The sequence below is a fragment of the Monodelphis domestica genome, chromosome 8, assembly GCF_027887165.1.
Source record: "Monodelphis domestica isolate mMonDom1 chromosome 8, mMonDom1.pri, whole genome shotgun sequence".
Taxonomy (NCBI): domain Eukaryota; kingdom Metazoa; phylum Chordata; class Mammalia; order Didelphimorphia; family Didelphidae; genus Monodelphis; species Monodelphis domestica.
The window spans coordinates 185,347,848-185,368,979 of NC_077234.1; the positions used below are offsets into that span (position 1 = coordinate 185,347,848).

At 38.5% G+C, this 21,132-nt stretch overlaps 1 protein-coding gene across 1 annotated transcript in view; it reads left to right on the forward strand.

Moving 5' to 3' along the window:
• Window positions 1-20,171, forward strand: part of F10 (coagulation factor X) — a 33,781-nt gene extending 13,610 nt beyond the window's left edge. The window contains exons 4-8 of the mRNA XM_001374223.5: window positions 2,289-2,402; window positions 3,959-4,090; window positions 5,552-5,802; window positions 15,169-15,286; window positions 16,455-20,171. Of these exons, the coding sequence (XP_001374260.3) occupies window positions 2,289-2,402; window positions 3,959-4,090; window positions 5,552-5,802; window positions 15,169-15,286; window positions 16,455-17,008 (1,169 nt within the window). The 3' untranslated portion in view covers window positions 17,009-20,171. The remainder of the gene's footprint in view (window positions 1-2,288; window positions 2,403-3,958; window positions 4,091-5,551; window positions 5,803-15,168; window positions 15,287-16,454) is intronic.
• Window positions 20,172-21,132: the final 961 nt, after the last annotated feature.

Genomic DNA, 21,132 nt, shown 5'->3' on the forward strand with positions numbered 1-21,132 from the left:
TAAATTAAGGCAAACAAAGGTTAAATGATTTGCCCAGGATCATAAGGGTCAGAGGCTGGATTTGAACTGAGGTCTTCCTGACCCCAAGCCTAGCACTCCATCCACTAAAGCCATTTAACTGCTTCTGTACATATATATACCCACAAATATATGAAACAAAGTGACACCTTGAGCAAAGGGAAGAAATTGCAGTCAGGGATGACAAATAATATAAACACACAAAAAACCCCTAAAAAGACCTACATGAAGTAATGCAAAGTGACCTGAGCAGAACCAGGAGAAAGTTGTCCACACTAACAGCAATAAAGGACACTGATCAAGGGTGAGTGATTTTGACGTCTAATAATAAAGCAAGGATCCAGGACGACTCCAAAAAGGTTATCCACCACCATAGAAGGAACTGATGGGAGTCTGAATACAGATTGAAATCCTACCATTCTTTACTTTATTTCCTTCATGAATTTTTCTCTGGTGTAAACAATAGGTATCTTGTTTCATAACATGATGAACAAGGAAATATGTCTTACATGTTAAAATGTGTACAACTTATATCATATTACATGCCTTCTTGGGGATGAGTAGGAGGGAGGGAAGAATGTGGATTTCAGAATGTCAGAAAAAAAAGTATTAAAATTTGCATTGACATGAAATCTGGAAAAAAATAAAAATAATGAGAAAAAAAGAAATCATATTCTACATCACCACAATGTTGGTGACATAGGACACACAGTTTGTCACTCTCAACAAACATTTATCAAGAACCTACAATGCATGAGGCATTGCGGATACAAAGGGGAGGGGACTGTTCCTAAACTCAAAGAACTTACATTTTTCCTCTATGTTTTATTTTTTCTATTTTTTCCCGATTGCATGTCAATATAATTTTTAATAATTGTTTTCTGATATTTTCTCTCTTTCTCCTGCCCCATTGTTCTCCCCAAGATGGCAGATAATATGTATATGTGTTATCACACATGTATATTTCCATTTTGTCATGTTGTGAAAGAAGATACATATTGCTTATACTAGAGAAAAATCCATGAAGGAAGTTAAGTGAAGAATAGCATGCTTTAATCTGCATCCCAACTCCATCAGTTCCTTATATGGCTGTGGACAGCCATTTTAAATGGATTTTAAGAATTTGTTTAAGATTATACTGTAAACTAGTGGCAAAGCCAAGACTAGAGCCAAGGGCTTCTGACCTCCTTTCCAGTCCCTTCTATTTACGATGCCAAATTCTACTAGCGTTTCCACTAGCTCCCTGATTAGTTTTGAACACTCAGTTCCTCTCTCTGGGCCCCAGTTTCTTCATTGACAAAATGAGGGGTTTGACCTGGATGATCTTTAAGGGCCCAAGCAGCCCTTTCCATTTATGATCTGTTTGGAAAGTCGAGTGTCATTTGCAAAGGAATCCTGGGGACTTGCTACCCAAACATAATGATGTCTATACTCCTTTATGCCTAAACAGTGGATAGAATTCTGAGACTGGAGTCAGGAAGACTTGAATTCAAATCTCCTCTCAGACACTTATTAGTGGTATGACCCTGAACAAGTTATTTAACCACTATCTGCCTCAGTTTCCTCAAATGTAAAATGCAGGTAACAATAGCATTATCTCTCAGTGTTGATGTGAGAATCAAATGAGATAATGTTTATGAAGTGCTTAACATGGTGTCTGATACATAGTAGATACTTTAAAAATGCTTTTTAACTTCCTTTCTTCCCTTTTACCAAATCACATTATTTTCACAACTTTAGCTTTACCTTCAGGCTGTTTCCACAAAAAAACTTTCTTTTGAAAAGCACTCAGTACAATTCAGGTATTCCAATAATTGTCTATATATCAAATATCCAAATTTGGGATGTCATATAACAGTGACAGCAAACCTTTTAGAGACCAAATGCCCAAACTGCAAACCTTATGCCGCATGTGAGCCACCCCCTTCCCCTAGACAGAGGAGGAAAGAAGGGCTCCAATTGGGTTGGTGGGCAGAGGGGTGGGTCATGGGAGAAAAGTTTTCAAGCACAGTGGAGAGGGGGAAGGGAGCAGCCCCCTCTGGCATGAGTGCCATAGGTTCACCAACACAGTTATATAAGAACAAACACAGAAGGATCCTACTGACATGGCAAGGTTAGGACTTGAGCCCAGGAATTGGTCGATGGGATTCTTTCAGAAACAGCAAGTTCATTGGGATTGTCTGAAAATTTCATCATCAAAGCCAAGGATTTTCCATTAGGGATTATGGAAAACCTTTGCAAATTTGGGTTTCTAAGGCTTTTCTTTGCAGATGGTGACCAGTGTGAAAGCCAGCCTTGTCAGAATCATGGGGACTGTAAAGATGGTGTTGGTGAATACACCTGCAGCTGTATGGAAGGATATGAAGGCAAAAACTGTGAATTTTGTAAGTCCTATTTATTATACTGCCTTAAAGACTGGGATTATCTAAAGAGCAAGCACCAGGGAAGGAGGATGAAGGAGAAGAGCTTAATATACTAGTCCTAAATGCTATGTCTTTCAGATTTCCAAATTATATTAAACTCTTATCTGTACTAATAGATTTTCAGAGAGGAAAGTGGAGGGGAAGGAGACTTTCAGAGAAGAGAAGGGGAAAGAAGAGAGAGGGCAAGATAGGTGGCACAGTAGATAGGGCACTGGGCTTGAAGTTAGGAAGACCTGGGTTCAAATTTAGCCTCAGACATTTCTTAGTCATGTGACCCTGGGCAAGTCACTTAACCCCATTTGCCTAGCCCTTACCCTTCTTTCCTAGAATTATTACTAAGATAAAAAGTAAAGGTTGAATTTTTTTAAGAGAAGAAAAAAGGGAGAGGAAGACTTTGGAGGGAAGGGTAACATATACACAAATTAAAAACTCTTCATCCAAAATGTGTTTTAGTGTTTGTTTCCACTGCTAAAGGAGAGAAAAAGATCCCTTTTAGAGAAATTTGGAATGTCACTAATTAGACAAATAAGGAATTTATAGCAAAGTTTTCTATGCATCAAGTATATATTATTAAGTATACAAATCACTTAATTGTCATTCAAAGACAGTCAAACTTTGGAAAGACTTTCAGGCAATAGAATTATCAATCAATCAGCAATCATTTATTAAACACCACTAAGTGCCAGGTACTCTCTAGGCACTGGATATACAAAGTTAATCATTAAATAGTCCCTGCCCTCAAGGAGGGTACATTTTATGGGGGAAAACTATGTTTATAAATATGTATGTATCCAATATCTCTAAGGTAAATGTAAGGGCTTCCATAAATATATTCATTCCTACTTTTGTGGTCCATGTGTTTATGGATTATTGCCAAATATTACCCCAGTCATCTGACCTCCACCTTTCCTGGCTAAGAGACTTCCCATACTGTATCCTATGTTATTTTAAGTCCTCAAAACATTCATGCAAGCAAAAATAAAATAAAATATCAAAAGGCATAAAATAATACAAAACATTGTAGCAATTCACTAGGTAAACTAGGATAAGATTAGCATGGGACACTGGAAAAGACATTGGACTTGGGTTAGAGGAACTGTGTTCAAGTTTGGGTTCGCCTATGTACCAGCTATGTAGCCTTGGGTGAATCATCTGATGTGTCTAGATCTTCACTTCCCCATATGTAAAATGAGACTGTTGATCTAGCTGATTTCTTCAAGCTCTAAATTTATGGTCCTATGGATCTTCTACACAGAACACCTGAATGCTGCTGCTGATAATACTATGATGGGAGGATGGGGGTGTCATTTGAGTTTCCAGCTGATTAAAACATCTGGGAGAGCAGATGTTTCAGAATTGAGGGACAGGGGGTACAACGTGGTATTGAGGGACATGGGCACAACATGGCAGCTTGCTGCTATTATCATTCCTTCTGGATTCCCCTAGAACACTCAAGTAACTGAGTTTGGGGCACACTGACATTTTCACCAAATCTAACATGCTTTTCTCTTGGGCAGCATCAGTAGCATACTGCAGTTTGGATAATGGAGAGTGTGATCAATTCTGCAAGGAAGCAAAAAACACTGTGGTATGTAGCTGTGCCAAAGGCTACATCCTGGGAGATGATGGCAAATCCTGTATACCTACAGGTAGGAAGTTACATGGGTCTATGAAAAACAGAAGTAGCTGGGGATGTCTTCTCTAGAAAACCAGCTTAGTAGAAAGGCAGTGTGGTTCAGAGGAAAGGGATCTAGATTGAGAGACCCTGGATTCAAATCCTCTTAATTTGAATATCTCTAATATTTACCATCTGTGTGATCTTGGGCAAATCTTTTGAATTCTCCGGTGTTGATTTCCTTATTCTTGGAAATGGGGGATTTAGAGGTGATAGCTTCAGAGTTAGCTCCCAGTGCGGTCTATAAGATGGTGGAGTATGGGTCACATAGAAGAGAATAGTTATGTTTTTATTTTGAGAGGGATAGACACATTCTCAAAGGGTTTTTTGGTGTGACAAATAGACCCTCAAATTAGTTAGAAACTAGAAGATTATTGATGTTTCTCCAAGTACTCTTCATTCCAGCTTTTGATTTTTCCAGCCAGGCATTTCATGTGATACTCTGCAAATGTTAAATAAATAAATGATTTCATACACCGTCCTTAAAAATCACCATGGCTTTAATAATCCTAGAGCCAACTTGGTCATATGATTAACTAACCTTACTAGACTTGGAGTCAGAAAGACAAGTTCAAATTCCTCCGGAGATGCTTAGTAGGTGTGTGACCCTGGGCAGGTCACATAACCATTCTTAGCTTTAGTTTCCTTATCTATAAAATGGGATAATACTAACACTAAAGACATAGAATTGGTGTGAGAATTGAAAGAGAAAATATTAGGGCAGCACTTTGTAAAACCTTGAAGTGTTATATAAATACTAGCTCTTATTGATAGCTAGCCAAGTCTCTGGAGAACAATTCTACAATGAGGTATCAGAGAGGAACTTTAGTGAGGACATTTTTATCATTTGATGTATTTACTGAATAAAGTTTCCTGTTCTCTATTATTCATTTTGAAAAGTAAGAAAAAAAAATCTGTTTCTTTCCCGCTGAGCGGCTTTTTAACTTGTATGTAATTAACTTTTTTTTCTCCCTGGGAACTGTAAAAAGGTAGTAAGGAGCAAAGAGGAAAAGCATAACATTTGGATAATCAATCCCAGAATTACTATATCTAAGAATTGATTTGCACCTAGTTGTGAAACTAAAACTTTCCCTTTGAAAATCAAGAGATAGAGTAGCAACTAGGTGACTTGACTGGATTGAGAGCCAGGCTTAGAGACAGGAGGTCCTGGTTTCAAATCTAATCTCAGACACTTTCTAGTTGTGTGACCCTGGGCAAGTCACTTAACCCCATTTGACTAGCCCTTACTGCTCTTCTGTCTTGGACCCTATATTTAGTACTGATTCTAAACAGAAGGTAAGGATTTTTTAAAAAGGAAGAAAGTAAGTCAAGAGACAGAATCATTGTAATAGTCTCTGAAACCAACTATGACAGAGGCATTTGTTGTGTCATTTGGGAACATTTTCAGATATCAAATCTTTTTTCTCTCTCTCAGAACCCTACCCGTGTGGAAAAGAAACACTAGAAAGAAGAAAGCGGTCAGTCCCAGAACCTGACATGCAAAGTGTCACTACTCCGAGCTTAAGTGAGAATCCACTTACAGACCTGGAAAAAGAGACTCTGCCTCCCACAAAAGCGCCTTTGGAAGGATTCTTGCCAAATCGCACAGAACCTGAAAACAATGGGAAAGATCACAGAAGAATTGTTGGAGGAAAAGAGTGCAATGATGGAGAATGTCCTTGGCAGGTAATTGTGGTTTGTATTTATGCTACTAGGTCAAAAATATGAGTTGATGCCTCTCAATTCCAATAAAGTTAAAGTGGTCATCAATGGCTATTTTTTAAAATGTCTTATCAGGGAGCAGCTGGGTGGCCAGTGGATTGAGAGACAAATCCAGAGATGGGAGGTCCTGGGTTCAAATATGTCCTCCGACACTTCCTAGCTGTGTGACCCTGGGCAAGTCACTTGACCCCCATTGCCTAGCCCTTATCGCTCTTCTGTCTTAGAACCAATACATATCATTGATTCTAAGACTGAAAGTAAGGGTTTAAAAATTTTTTAATAAAATAAAATGCCCCATCAATATTTATTATCAACCAAGCTATTCTTATTGCTGTGACAAGTGTTGTCCAAGGAGAACAAGAGTCCTAATTCTATTTCAATTTGAGGGGGGGAAAGTAGTGTGTGTGTATATATATATATATATATATATATATATATATATATATATATATATGTATGTGTATATGTACATATATAGAGCAGAATTTATTATGCATCTCAGATCTCAGAAGAATTGTTGGAGGAAAAGTGTGTGTGTGTATAGTATATGTTAGAAATTGAAGAATGCTAGATTTATAGCCAGAGGGTCTGGATCCAAATCCCAGCTCTGCCACTTGCTCAGTCTGGGGCCTCAGTTTCCTCATTTGTAAAATCAGAAGGTTAGACTAAGTGACCTCTTCTGTAAGCCAATCTAGCTCTAAGTATGTGATCCTGTGATCTAAGCATTTTCTTTCTTAACTAGACACATTGACATAGAGGTACCCATAGAAGAAAGATGAGAATAAATACAGCTGTGTAAATATTCATAGGTGTGACCTACAAAATACAGGGTTCTGTATTTGTTCCTTAGCTTAACATTGGTGCCCTTTCCTTAGGAGACAATCACTCAATGAAAAAGAGGGTAATAAGAATACATTAAGCCAGATCATCAAAGAAAGGTGCTTTTTTAAAGGAGTTCCTGAAACCAATCATTCAACAAGCATGTACTGAGTGCCTGCCAATAATTGCCAGGAATTGTGCCACGCACTAAGGAAACAAAGACAAAAATGAAACAATCCTTTCCTTGCTTATTTTATCGGGACAGCAAAGTGATAGAAGGCTGTCCCAGAGGAAGACTAAAGTTCAAATCCAGTCTCAGACACTTATTAGCTATGTTACCTTGGACAAGTCACATAATCCTGTTTCCCTCAGTTTCTTCATCTGTAAAATGACCTGGAGAAGGAAATAGCAAACATCTCCAGTATCTTTGCAAAAAAACCCTCAAAAAAACCAAATGGGGTCACAAAGGGTCAGATAGACTTGAAAATAAATAAACTGTAAGGAGAGATAAAATATACCTAAATGAATACATACAAATTAAACAGAAGGTAAGTCAGGTTGGGGTAGGAGGTAAAAACATCAGTTGGGCAGAATTTTGAAGGCAACAAGGGATTCTAAGAGGTAAAGATGAGGTGAGAATTCATTTCAGGAATGGGAGAAAGCCAGTGAAAATGCAGAGAGATAGGAATGTCTAGCATGCTAGATAGAGCACCAGGAGGTTTTCTGTTCAAATATAGTCTCAGACACTTCCAAACTATATGACCCTAGGCAAGTCACCTCACCCCAATTACCTAGTCCTTACTGTTTTTTTGTCTGAGTATTACTTCTAGGATGGATGGTAAGGATTTTTAAAAAAAGTTAGTGGTAAGGAAAGAGAGAGAGAGAGAGAGGGAGGGAGGGAGGGAGGAAGGGAGGAAGGGAGGAAGGGAGGAAGGAAGGAAGGAAGGAAGGAAGGAAGGAAGGAAGGAAGGAAGGAAGGAAGGAAGGAAGGAAGGAAGGAAGGAAGGAAGGAAGGAAGGAAGGAAGGAAGGAAGGAAGGAAGGAAGGAAGGAAGGAAGGAAGGAAGGAAGGAAGGAAGGAAGGGAGGGAGGAAGGAAGGAAGGAAGAACATATGGAGGAGACCGAAATTGTATATAAGGAATAGAAAGAAGATTACTTTGGGTGGATATTATTGCAAAATAAGATTAGAAAGGCAGATCGAGATCAGTTTATGAAGATTTTCAAAAGCTAAACAGAACAGTTTAAATTTTTGTAGGCTGGAACTTTCTCCAAGGGAAAAGATACAGATTGTTTATGGATGTTCTCCGTGGCCTCACTGATTGATTTTTCCTAATACACTTCAGTCTGTCAGATTACCTGAAGTACATTTGAGCATCATAATAGATGATAGCTAACATTTATACAGCACCAACTATGTGCCAGATTCTTTCAAAGTAATTTACAAATATTCATAAATACTGAACCTCACAACAACCCCAGAAGATAGTTGCTATTATTATCCCCATTTTACAGATGAAGAAACTAAAGCAAAGAGTTTAAGTAACTTGCTCAAGGTCATATAGCTAAGAAGTGGGATTTGAACTCTGATCTTCCTGAATTCTGACCCAGAACTATATCCACTGCAGTATCCAGTTACTGGTATACAAGGAAGGCATGATAACAAGCAGCAATATTCAAAACAACAATAATAATTATCCCAACTTTATGGGCAATCATTTCAAATACTATTTGTATCACCTTCATATTAACATTATAGGAATTAGACATAGCACAATGCAAAGTCCCTCTGGACCAGCTACTTCATTAACTAAATTGCTAAATTATATGCAGGACATTTCAGGTACACACATAGTAATGGTACCCAGAGCAAGTGAGCAACTAAGCATGCACAGCCAGAACAATGAATAGTTAGTAGCAAACAACGCAGGAGGGAAACAGTACTTATAGGTGTCCTCAGTAACAGTCCACTAGTGAATTAAGAAATACAGAAGTCTTCAAAAGAATGCATAACTAATAGTCAAATATGGCCACAGTATAAGCAAAAGACCAGCACACAATCAAAGAAATACTAACAGCAAAATAACAAAAATCTAAATAAGAAAACATGCGATAAAAAATGGATACATTTATCAACATCACAAATATGTTCATTTACATGTAGAGATATGTTAAATGCATGTGTCAAAGTTGTCACCTGGCAGCATGGTAGGTTACACAATTTTCCCAACTTTCCCCCCAAACCCTCCTCCCACTTCCCACCCCTGCCCACTAGCATAACCTCCGGTTAGTCTGGTAAGTCAGGTAAGATAGCTCTGCCTCTCTGGGGACCAGCTGACCTTTTGGCAACTCTACCTGAGCTGATGGAGCATCAGTGCTCTAGACCTACAGCCTTCCTGTACAAACCTGGGTTCGTAAATGGTCCAGGCTGGCAATCAACTTTTTAAAACACTCTACATAATTTCAGCCGAGCCATGAAGCACAACAGGATATTAGAAATGGGGATGGAGTAAGATGATAAAGGACATTCCAATAGAGAGGGAATGTCAGGAGGAATTTGGGGGTTTTTGCAAATGTAAATATTAAAAGAAAAATATCCTTTTAATGTTAAAAATAAATAAATAAAACACTCTACATAGCCTTGGAGTCTCCACAGCTGAACTTTTGGGTTCAGCCACTCCTTACTCTAAACTGAGTCCAATGTAGCTGTCAATCTAGGGTAGCAAGTGATTATAGTATGTAATATATACATTATGCATATAATATGCATTATAAACCTCATCTTCTGACTCATTATCTGACTCAACCTCTCTACAATTATTGGGAAGACTCTTTGAGTCATTTTAGTCAATTGTCCATCACTTCTTTTGTGTTGCTCATCAGCATATCAGAGAAACTTCCCTATTGTCAATAAGTGGGTTTTGGTTTTGATAGTAGTAGTAGTAGTAGTAGTAGTAGTAGTAGTAGTAGTAGTAGTAGTAGTCATCGTCGTAGTATAGTAATAATAATAATGATAATAGTAATAACTAAAATTTATATAATAATATCATCAGGTATTACATATCAACTATGGTCTACACACTGAGCTAGAATACAACCATAAAAGTGAGACAGTCCTTGTCCTAAACCAACATGTATCCTTTAAAGGATAAAAGGTCTAGTTCTATTTTGTTTTAATTAACTTTTTTAATGAGCAGAAATCTATTTTTTCCTTCCTATCTCTTACCCCATTGAGAAAGAAAAAGATGAACAAAATCCTTGTTTCTAATATGCATAATTATGCAAAACAAATTCCGTCATGTGTCATGTTCAAAAACGATATCATTCTATGCTTTGAATCTATCACTTCTTTGTCAAGAGGTGGATATCATCCTTTTTCCTTGGTTCACTAGAATCATGAATTGGCATTTGCATTGATCAGAGTTCTTCCAACTTTTGCTTTTGCATCCCATACATAACATGTTATGGAGGAAGTAGAATCTGGATTTTCCTGAGTATGGTCACCCTTTCTGTACTCAAAGCAGTCATCAAAGTTTTCTATTTTTCTCAGCAACTGGTCACAATTTGGTCATCTATGAAAGAGATCATTTGAGCATCTGAGGCAGGATTTGAGCTGTGGTTGTCTTAATTCCAAGTCTCCATTCAACCCAGGGCATCATTTGGCAACCTGTTTCAGCAAGGCAAGGGATTTTCCCTAGGACCACACAGCTTGTGAGTTCAGGATTCAGAATTTGAACTGAGGTCTCTAGACCCGAGTGGGCCAAGGAGACAGAGAGTGACCAGAGAATGTGGACAGGAATTGGAGAGTAGCCCATGACTCAGTCATCATTCTGGTCCTCCAAGAGCAGCCTCTCTCTACCTCAGTGCTGGGAACTTGGTCTCTGGTGGCCTGTATGGACGGACTCTGTCTGTCTCTGTCTTCCTCCTTTAGAACATCAGCTCCTTGAGGGCTTTCTTTCTGCTTTCTGCTTTCAGGACTTAGCACAGAACAAATACTAGATAAAGGTCTGTGGAATGCAGCCTGCCTGGCTGGAGGGTGGGCAGAGATGCTTTTGTTTTGAGGCCTGGGCAGGGTGGAGAATGCTTTTGTTTTGAGAGCTCTGATGACTGTGTGTGTGTGTTTGGAGATGAACCAATACTCACCTGAGAGTTGGCCAATGCCTCCCACCATTCCCGGTTCTCGTAAGCCCAGGGTGTCATCCAAGCCCTCAGCACCTCTGATTCCAGGAGCTGCCGGTTCTAGACGGGCCACTGCTCAGAGAAATGAGTGCTCGATGTCCTCTCTCTGAGACCTGCTTTCAGGAGGATCCTCCCTTGCTCTGCTTCAAGGCTTTCCCACATGCTTGTGTGGTGTCTTCCCTCTATGGACCATCTTTAGGTTATCATGTACTTGTCACTGGGGGTTTACAGGCAGTCTCCTCCCTAAGACTGTGAGCAACCTGGGAGCAGGGATTGTCTTCACTATCGTTTTGTATCCCTTTTAGCATTTAGCACATTGCTTGGCACCTTGTAGGTGCTTAATAAATGCTCCTTGACTAGGAAAAAAAAAAGAAAGATCATTTGATTAGTAGTTACAGATTTGCCAAATGCAGGGTGGCAGTTCAGAGAAAAGTATTGTAATTATTTAAATAATTTTGGAACATATGCTAGAATTTACTCCTAGATCTGTGTTAATGAACCTCTGGCACACATGCCAGAGGGAGATGCTCTCCTCACCCTCTCCACTGTGCCTGAAGACATTTCTTACTTCACCCACCCTTCTGCCCAGCAGCCCAATGGGAATCTTCCTCTTTCCCCTGTCTAGGGTAAGAGAGGCAGTTCACAAGAGACACGAGGGTGAGGGCACCCAGTCTCTAAAAGGTTCACCATCACTGTCCTAGATCATTACTGAATTTGAGCTCTTCTGTGGAGAGAGGGGAATAGGCTGAGTATGAAGGTTGAATACCCTCTATTGAACAAAAGGGAAATAGCTATCTTTAGGAAATCCAGAATATATGTGGTGAAAACCTCCTAATGTAGTCACTGGACTGGTGATCTATGGGGAGCACTATCTAGTGGCCAAGATATATATTACCCTTCATACCTGGTTATTTGATTAATCAATTAAGTGACAGCCTGCTTCTCTGGAGGCTAGAGAAAGTAGGGTAATAACATTAACAGTTGCTGATCATGGTTCAACACTGATAGTCTTATTATTTTCATCAGAAAACAATTCTCATCAGGGAGGGATTTTGCCAATTTAAGATTTTAAAGAATTTCATTACTTCCATGGGGGGTGGGGGTGGGGAGTACTGTCAAATTTTTATAAAGATGATCCTTATGCAGGTCAGATTATGAGTTAATAGACCCTTTAAAATGTTTTCTATGCTTGACTATGCTTATTTATTACAAGATTTTTCTCTCAATTTTTAATTGAGCAGGAGAGATTTGTGGTTTTTATGGGACAGTGTAGGGAGTGGTTAATGATAATGAAACCCTAAAAAACTACCTTTGCAACTTGTTTTTTTAATGAACAAAAGTGAACAGAAAGAAGTTCAGAAGGAAGCACAGGGGGAAAAAAAGGATAATTTTGAAAGTAGTATGTGGAATTTACTATATATATGTATATATATATATATGTATATATATATATATGTGTATATATATATATGTTTATATGTATGTATTTTGAAAACACATGATATTGGGGGCAGCTAGGTGACCCAGTTGATTGAGAGCCAGGCCTAGAGACAAGAAGTCATGGGTTCATATTTGACCTCAGATACTTCCTAGCTGTGTAACCCTGGGCAAGTCATTTAATCTTCACTGCCTAGCCCTTACTCCTCTTCTGCTTTGGAACTAATACACAGTATAAATTCTAAGATGGAAGATAAGAGTTTTTTTAAAAATGGGACATGAAAAGAAGATTCTGTTTTACCCATGATTTTTTTTATGTGATAATTGCCTATATGGAAATATTCCCATGTTTTAGCATTTAACATTAAAATTTAAAAATTAAATAAAATTATTTATATAATATATATAAATATAAATATATAAAATTTAAAAATTAAATTAAAAAATAAAATAAAAAGTTGCTAAATAGACTATAGTAATGAAAGCCTTTAATAGTTGTATTTTCAGAGTATTTTATAATCATTAAATTCATGATTCACATGGGATTTAACATGGACCCATGATTATAGTTGAAGTATCCCAAAGTATCTAGTGGTAAGTGGTTTAAAAAGAAGAGAGAAAATGATAGTTCTATCTCCACAGCTTACCAGCTATATAATATGGGACAAGTCACTTCAAACTCTCTGTACCTCAGTTTCTTCATCTTGAAAATGGGTAATAACATTTGCCCTATCTGTTTCTCAGCATTGTCACAACATCTTCATAAATTATAAAGCACTGTAGAAATATGAACTATTTGCCTTCTGATAAAGAAAGTGTGATTTAAAACTGTTAATACCAAAACCAGACTTTGGCAAAACTATGACAGAATTGAAATTTGTCTTTGATATCTCTGCCACCCCACTTTTTTTAGGATCTTTTACTCCGAGACACCTGAGCCCTCATGTTATTCCTATGAAAAGCAGAATTAGATGTCATTAACTGGGAATCAGTCTGATGTTACCTGTTTGAAAATATTTGCATTTTAAAGATGGGCAGCAGGAAAAAAATATGAGATTAATCTCTTATGATTGAACTTTAGACTCTATAGCACTTGAGAGGGCTAAATATTTGAGGGTATCACAACTTCCCTAATGCCCCTGAAATTACATCACACTGACAAATACCTCTATTCACTCCAAAACCATCACATTTGCCTAGTTCTGTATAGCAAGAACAGATAGATTCTGAGAACATATTACAGAAGTAGAAGAAAGTTCCCATTCTTCACATAACAAACATATTCTAAAGACTGGCCTCCTTCAGCAAGATTTAGGGGAAAGCATCAACTACATTCACACTCATACAGTAAACTAATACAGGGAGCCATTTTGAGTTCTACCATCAGGGAATAGTATGATAGAAGTAGCATTTTAGGAAGGCTAATATGACAGTTTCGTTGATTAGAACAGGTAGCAGGAGTCAGGGAGATTAATAAGGAAGGTAAAGCAATAGTCCAGAAGTGAGGTCATTAGATCCTAGATTCAGATTGTACAGTTAGATTAGAATCTCAGGATGCCAGAATGGTAAAGACCTTCAGAGGCTCCCTACAACAGACTAACTGAATAGGGCACCCCTTCTCATCCTCAACCCCTGACGTGCTTCATCACAAATTCCCACCAAAAAGAATCAGTAAAATTTAGCACCCTCCATTCACCTGCTGCCCCAAATTTGTTACAAACTATCTATGATTTCTTAATTGAAAAAAAAATAATTTAAAAACTCTTTGTGATTTTTTTCATTATGGAAATTATAACCCCTTCACCACATATGACTTTATACATTCTGATCCAAACTTGTTTTAGTCTGTGTTTAATTTTTTAATTAGAAAAAAATGTTAATTCAAAAAAACCCCTGTGATTTCTTTAGTAGGAAGACTACAACTCCTCCAACCTATATGACTTTAAAAATACAAGTTAATCAATCAATAGATATTTGTTAAGTGCCTACGATATGCCAGGTACTTTGCTAATCACTGGTGTGCTAAATAGATCAACAAAATTCAGCTAGAAATGTCTCTTCTTCCTTCCTTTCTTCCTTTGTTCCTTTCTCTTTCTTTCTTTCTTTTGTTCTCCCTTCCTTTCTTTTGTTCTTTCTTTCTTTCTTTCTTTCTTTTTTCTTCCTTCTTTCCTTCCTTTCCATGAACAGTGATGATTTTTGCCTTCAGCAGTCTTCTCTTAAAGCAATTAAGCAAACATGTACTTATTATTAAATTCCTACTGTGTGTCAGGCTCTGTGCTAGGTGCCAGGGATACAAAGACAAACATGAAATAGTATCTGCCCTGAAGGAGTTTATAATTCTATTTTATTTTTAAAGATAAAATTTTATTGATGCTTTTTGTTTTTACATCACAGCAATCTCTGAATATATCCCCCTAAATCTAACTTACCGAGTTTGCATTCCCTTGTAATGAAGAAAAAACAACTAAAGAATACCAGCTCATTCAGGGATATCATCTGACAGCATTTGCAACCCTTTGGCAGTGATGGTGAACCTTTTAGAGACTATATGCCTTGCCCTGCTCCCCAGAGACCCCAGACAGGGGAGGGACAAAAGGAGGGGGTGGCCCAAGGCCCCTGCTCATGGGGGGGAAATAAGTGCTTCCATTGGACTGCTGGGCAGAGGGGTGGGGAGGCATGGTGGAGAGGGGGAAGGGAGCAGGTCTACCCGATTCCCTCTGCTTTTCTAGCCTAACTCTGTGTACATGCCCACAGAGGTCTCTGTGTGCCATCTTTTGCACCCATGCCACAGGTTTGTCATCATGGCCCTATGGTGTTCTCCCTCTCCAACAAAAGGAGGAAGGTCTAGTCTTCTCTTTTGAATATTCATTTTAAAAGTAATTATCTTTTTCCTTAAAGGCTCTTCTCATAGATGAGAACAAAGAAGGATTCTGTGGAGGTACAATTCTGGATGAGTACAACATCCTCTCCGCAGCTCACTGCATGTTCCCAATGAAGAGATTCCAAGTGGTGGTAGGTAAGTGACTATAATTCATGTGCATCTCAACAACTGAAGAAAATATGAACATGGGCCATAAGTCTCTCATTGTGTATGTCCTTCCAATCCAATGAGTATTTATTAAGTCCTTACTATGTACAAGACATTATGCCCTCAAGGAGCTCACATTCTTTTTTTTTTTTTAAATAAAAACCCTTACCTTCCATCTTGGAGTCAATACTGTGTATTGATTCCAAGGCAGAAGAGCAGGAAGGGTTAGGCAATGGAGGTTAAGCGATTTGCCCAGAGTCACACAGATGGGAAGTGTCTAAAGCCAGATTTGAACCTAGGATGTCCTGTCTCTAGGCCTGTCCACTGAGCCACACAGCTGCCCCCAAGTCTTGGTAAAATCCAAGGGAAAATTTCATATTGAGTTTGAAATAGTATACTCTGGGGGCAGGTAGGATTGAGAGCCAGACCTAGCAATAGGAGATCCTGCGTTCAAATATACCTTCAGATACTTCCTAGCTGGGTGACCCTGGACAACTCACTTAGCCCCCATTGCCTAGCCCTTACCACTCGTCTGCCTTGGAACCAATATATAGTATTGATTAAAAAAGAAAAGAAAAGAAGAAATAGTATACTCTCTGATTGAATTGAGCTATAGTTCAGCTCCAACCTTGGATTAAATTAAGAACAAAGAAATGAATTTAAAAAATAATAAATTAAGAACAAAGGCTGAAGCTCATCTCCTCAGATAAGGGGGACCAAAGGCCACTGGTCTCAGTGGCTCCCTGGCACCAGGAAGACATCTTGTCCCAGATGACTCCTTGTATCTGAAGACTAGACTGATCTGAAATGAGATCAGAGACCCTTAAAACAGAGGGACTCGGCAAGAGCAATGTCACTTGAAAGTACAAGTTTGAGTCCCGAAAGGAAATAAGCCTCTTTTGCTGAATTCCAGTGAGGGGAGGCGGCTCGGGGAGCAGCACTGGCACTCCTGTAGGTGGACTGCGAAGGGGGCTCTGGGAAGGAGAGCTCAAGCTTTGGGAAGCTCCAGCCAATGGAACAGGCTCTGTGTGGCTAGTGCACTGTCCTTCTCTGACGCACTCTTTTAATCTATTTTACAAATCATTATAAATTAAGATACAGTCTCCAGAGAATTTTAATCTTAGCCCAAGCTAACGCAGACCTTACTCCCTCCTAGGCGAGCGGAACACTGAGAAAGAAGATGGAAACGAAGAGGCCCACGAAGTGGACAAGGTACTGGCACATAAAGGTTTTGTGAGAGAAACCTACGACAACGATATCGCTCTCATCAAGTTAAAGAAACCCATCCGGTTCCGAAAGAACGTGGCGCCCGCGTGCTTACCAGAAAAGGACTGGGCTGAGGACGTCCTGATGAATCAGAAGGTGGGCGTGGTCAGCGGCTTTGGCCGCGTCCACGAGAGAGGTCGCACCTCCGCGGTCCTCAAGATGCTGACGGTTCCTTATGTGGATCGGAACACATGCAAGCTGTCCAGTACCTTCACCATAAGCTCCAACATGTTCTGTGCTGGCTATGACAACCAACCTGAGGACGCATGTGAGGGAGACAGTGGTGGCCCACACGTGACCAAATTTAAGGATACGTATTTCGTCACTGGAATTGTCAGCTGGGGAGAAGGATGCGCCCGGAAGGGAAAATATGGGATCTATACAAAAGTCACTGCCTACCTTGGTTGGATAAAAAAATACATGAGAACAAAGAAAATTCAGTAGAACTGCCTGCCTTCTGCAGCAGTGATCAAGTAGTTCCTCTTCTAATCCTCCACATTTGGCCAAATGCTTCCTTTATAGGTTAGTTCTAGTGACTGTAGAGCATTCTGATAAAAAAGAATTCTACTCAAGTGACCTTCTAGTAGCCTTTGGGTCTATTTTATGCTCTTCCTCTGTGATTTGAATCCATGTTTAGATTTCCAGGATTCAAAATGGAAGATTCGGTGCAATTCCATATCCTCTCAGAGAAATATCATTATTCTAATTCCACTTCAGATTTTTTGTTTAGTTCCAGAATTGCCATTTGATCTGTTGTTGACATCAGTTTTCTCTTACTCAGTTTAACTGGGAAAATTTCTGTCTGCATGGCTCGTTTTCACCTTGTCCTTGTCAGTTCAGATGTATTTTCTTTTAGAAATCTCATCACATTTTGTTAAAGAAAAAAAAAACTAGAATATCCAAACTGTCCCTCATGTTTCATAAAAAGTGCCATTTAAAAAGAAAATTAAAACATTTAATATTAGCACAGTCTTTTTCTTTACTTGGCAATGTTTTATTTAATTGACCAGGTATGAAGGCCCTGAAAGATAAGTAGTTTATTGTTCAGTCATTTCAGACTCTTTGCAGCCCTGTTTGGAGTTTCCTTGGCAAAGATATTGGAGTGGTTTGACATTTCTTTCTGCAAATCATTTTACAGATGAAGAAACTGAGGCAAACAGGGTTAAGTGACTTGCTCAAGTTCATACATCTAGTGCCTGAGGCCAGATTTGAACTGAAGAAGAGATTATCTTCCTGATTCCAAGCAAGGCACTCTATCCACCGTGCCACCTAGCTGCCTCCTAGGATAGGTCATAGCAGGGCTTCATGAAGGAATTTCATTGTAATGGGCACATAAAATGTAGGAAGAAGAGACCACTCTCCCTTAACCTAACAGATTATCCAATCTAAGCATTTTATAGATGAGGAAACTGAAATTACTATAGTGAGACTAGGATTTTACCAATGTCCGGGATGGGAGTGAGCATCTTTCCCATGGTGATAACTACCCTCAATCTCATGTCCATCTCACCGTGATCCTGTCATCTCCCAGAAGTCATCTTTTTCCTGTCCCAGCACCCATAACTTGTGCTAGACTCTCTAAAGGCAGGGGTTCTTAACCTTGGGAGCATTAACTTGATTTAGAAAGCCTTATTTGATCATTGTATTTCAATATCATTGGTTTCCTTTTTACCCCAATTATTTTATCTTGAACATTTAAAGCATTATTCTGAGAACAGATCTCCCAGACAACCAAGGCCGTCCATGACTCCAAAAAAAAAGTTAAGAACCTGGCTCTAGGAGATAGGCTGCTTCTGTGCCAGTAATTTAATAGTCTTCTGGGTCCCATCTATAGCCCCCAATCAAGTAAATTTGTCCTTAATACAAGAATCTGTAGTTACAGATTGGGATAAAGCTGTAGAAGTACTTCCCTGGCATCTTGGAAAGCACCGAGTACCTGGCTCTGAAAAACCTGAGACATAGAACAGCTGAGTGTCAATGGAGAGAGCGAGAACATGCCAATAATGAATCTTGGGTAGCTGTGGAGAGCATCGGTTGGACTGAGGGGAAATAAAAGTTTTAATGTAGAGCTAGAAAATAGGAGAGCAAGAGGAGGGATAAGCTAAGGGCCCCAGGAGAACAAGACCTGGTCTTAGAGAAGAGAATACTTTGGGGAAGAGACTGAAAGAGAGGGAGGTACAAACAAGATAAGAGTTCACACTGAAGGCAAGCTTCTACTAAACAGTTTACCTAGAGTGATCCCTATAGGAAATTCCTAAGGATCTCAACCACAACTCAGACTCTCCAAGCAGATGAACTGGTCATCTGACCCTTGTTTGCATCCCGTAACTACAGCCAATACCTGAGTTACCTTGTTAGACTAAGCTCTAAAAAGTAGGGTGATGAAATCTATCCTCGGATGTCATGAGAATGCTCTAACCCATAAATGTTTTGGGGTTTTTAAAAAGCCACTTTGGAATAAGAAATACTATGTAATGACTAAACAATAAACTTCAAATTCCTGAAGAAAAGCCAAAGGCCCATCTGTTGGTGTAGCAATAGAAATGAAAACTCAGCTTCTGAATTTTGCATTCCTTTATTTTCTATTGTAAGGAGAACAGAAATAGCTCTAAGACCTCTGATTGCATTGGCAGGGAAACTCAAAGTTGGGAACACTCCTCCTGTGGATGAAGGTCTGCACCTTCAGTCCAATTTACATTCTTGGTGTATATGGGGTGTCAAGGAGTTAAATTGCCTGGCAGTCAAGCTAAAAACCAGGCTGAGAGTAACCAGTATCAGTGGACTAAGGGGGATGTCTATCCCAAGCATCTCCAGACTTCCCCCAGCAGAAGAGGCACATGAGAACAATTTGTTCCAACAGTCATGAAGGCAATCAAAGCAGATGCTATGGAGCACGTAGAGCCTGGACAGACCTCAAAGATCCCCTGTATCCCAGGCCATTGACAATCATCCTGATTTTTGTCCTGCCACTGGACACTGATGACTTCGTGCAACTCTGCCTCCTTAAATCCAATTCATGTTCAAGTTAAGGTATCACCTGTGATGGCATCGGTCCTCTCTGAAAAACAAGAGAGAACGATAACATTCTGAGCCAATTGCCTAGAGCAATGAATGAGAAGCTAAACATTTTGCCCAGGATCATACAGCCAAGATATATCAGAGGCAGGAACTGGATCCAGGCCTTCCTCACTCCAAAGCCAGCTTTCTAACCATCACTCCAGGCGGTTTCATGAACTATGCCACATTTCATTTGTTTTAAATGATTCAGCTAACTGGCCACAACTTTTTGCAGCCATAAAACTCTGGCTCTGGCCCCAGAACTTTTGGTTTTTACTAGGGCAGTGATCTCTAAACTATTTTTGTCAATAATCTCTAACAATAAACATGTTTTGAGTGTGCATCACCAATGTGTGTGTATTTACACATGTATAAGACAGATGCATTATTACTATATGATTACATATTGTAAAATATATAAACATTTAAGAGTGATATAAAAGGATATATTTAGAATACATTTTACTTCTTATAGGTAGAACTTTTTACTCTCACTTAAAAATTATTATCAAAAAAGATATATTCAATAAAAACAATGTTTTTGGCTTCAGTGTTTTTTGTTTCATTATTTTTTAAATCTCCATAAAACATTTGTTGATATGGCAATTCCAAAGTCTACTTATAAATTCATTATAAATTTATATTGTAGTTATATTTATATTAAATTTACATTCTAAGTTATAGATATCTTAGAATATAAATCAAAATATAAATATATGAATTATATATTAATATATTATAATAAAATTATTATTTTGATTCATAGTATTAATAGCTGTCCAGCAAAAAAAGATAGATCACAAAGATTCCTGGAGTTAAGTGAAAGATATATTATTGGCTGCCTTTATTAAATCACAGTGGTCATTTTTCATTCCCATCCAACATTTATATAAAGGCTTTTGTTGGAATGTAGGCAATTATTACCTTCTTTGATGTCAATTGGTTATTATTATAAACTAATTAGAAGATACTGAATATTTATATTTTGAATAAATAGATTCTAAACCTACTTCATTTGGAAGACTTTTAAATAGATTAGAATACTGTTGTCAAGGTTTTTGAATGTGCAAGTATGAAAGCATTTTATAAATAGTACATTTAATGTTATTTTCAGCAACACAGAAAAAAGAAAGTAAGTATAAAAAGGAGAGGATGGTCAATACTGTCAAATGCTAGAGAGAGGTCAGGGAGGATGGGATTGGAAAATGGTTACGTGATTTAACACGGGCAATCAATGAGGTATCTTTCTCACTTAAGCGTAGGAATCTTTCTTTCAGTATTTCAATTTGTAACCTCATCATTATCTTCAAACTTTTACTCTTCCTTCTCCACATATCTAATCATTCGCCAGATTTTGCCATTTTTATCTTTCAAAACATCTCTCAAACTCTTCCCCCTTCACTCCATTCACATAATCATAGTACCTTTGTATAGAACCTTTCCACCAATTTATTACATCCTCCTAATTTCTCTCTCTGCTTCAGGTCTCTAACTACTCCAATTTATTACAT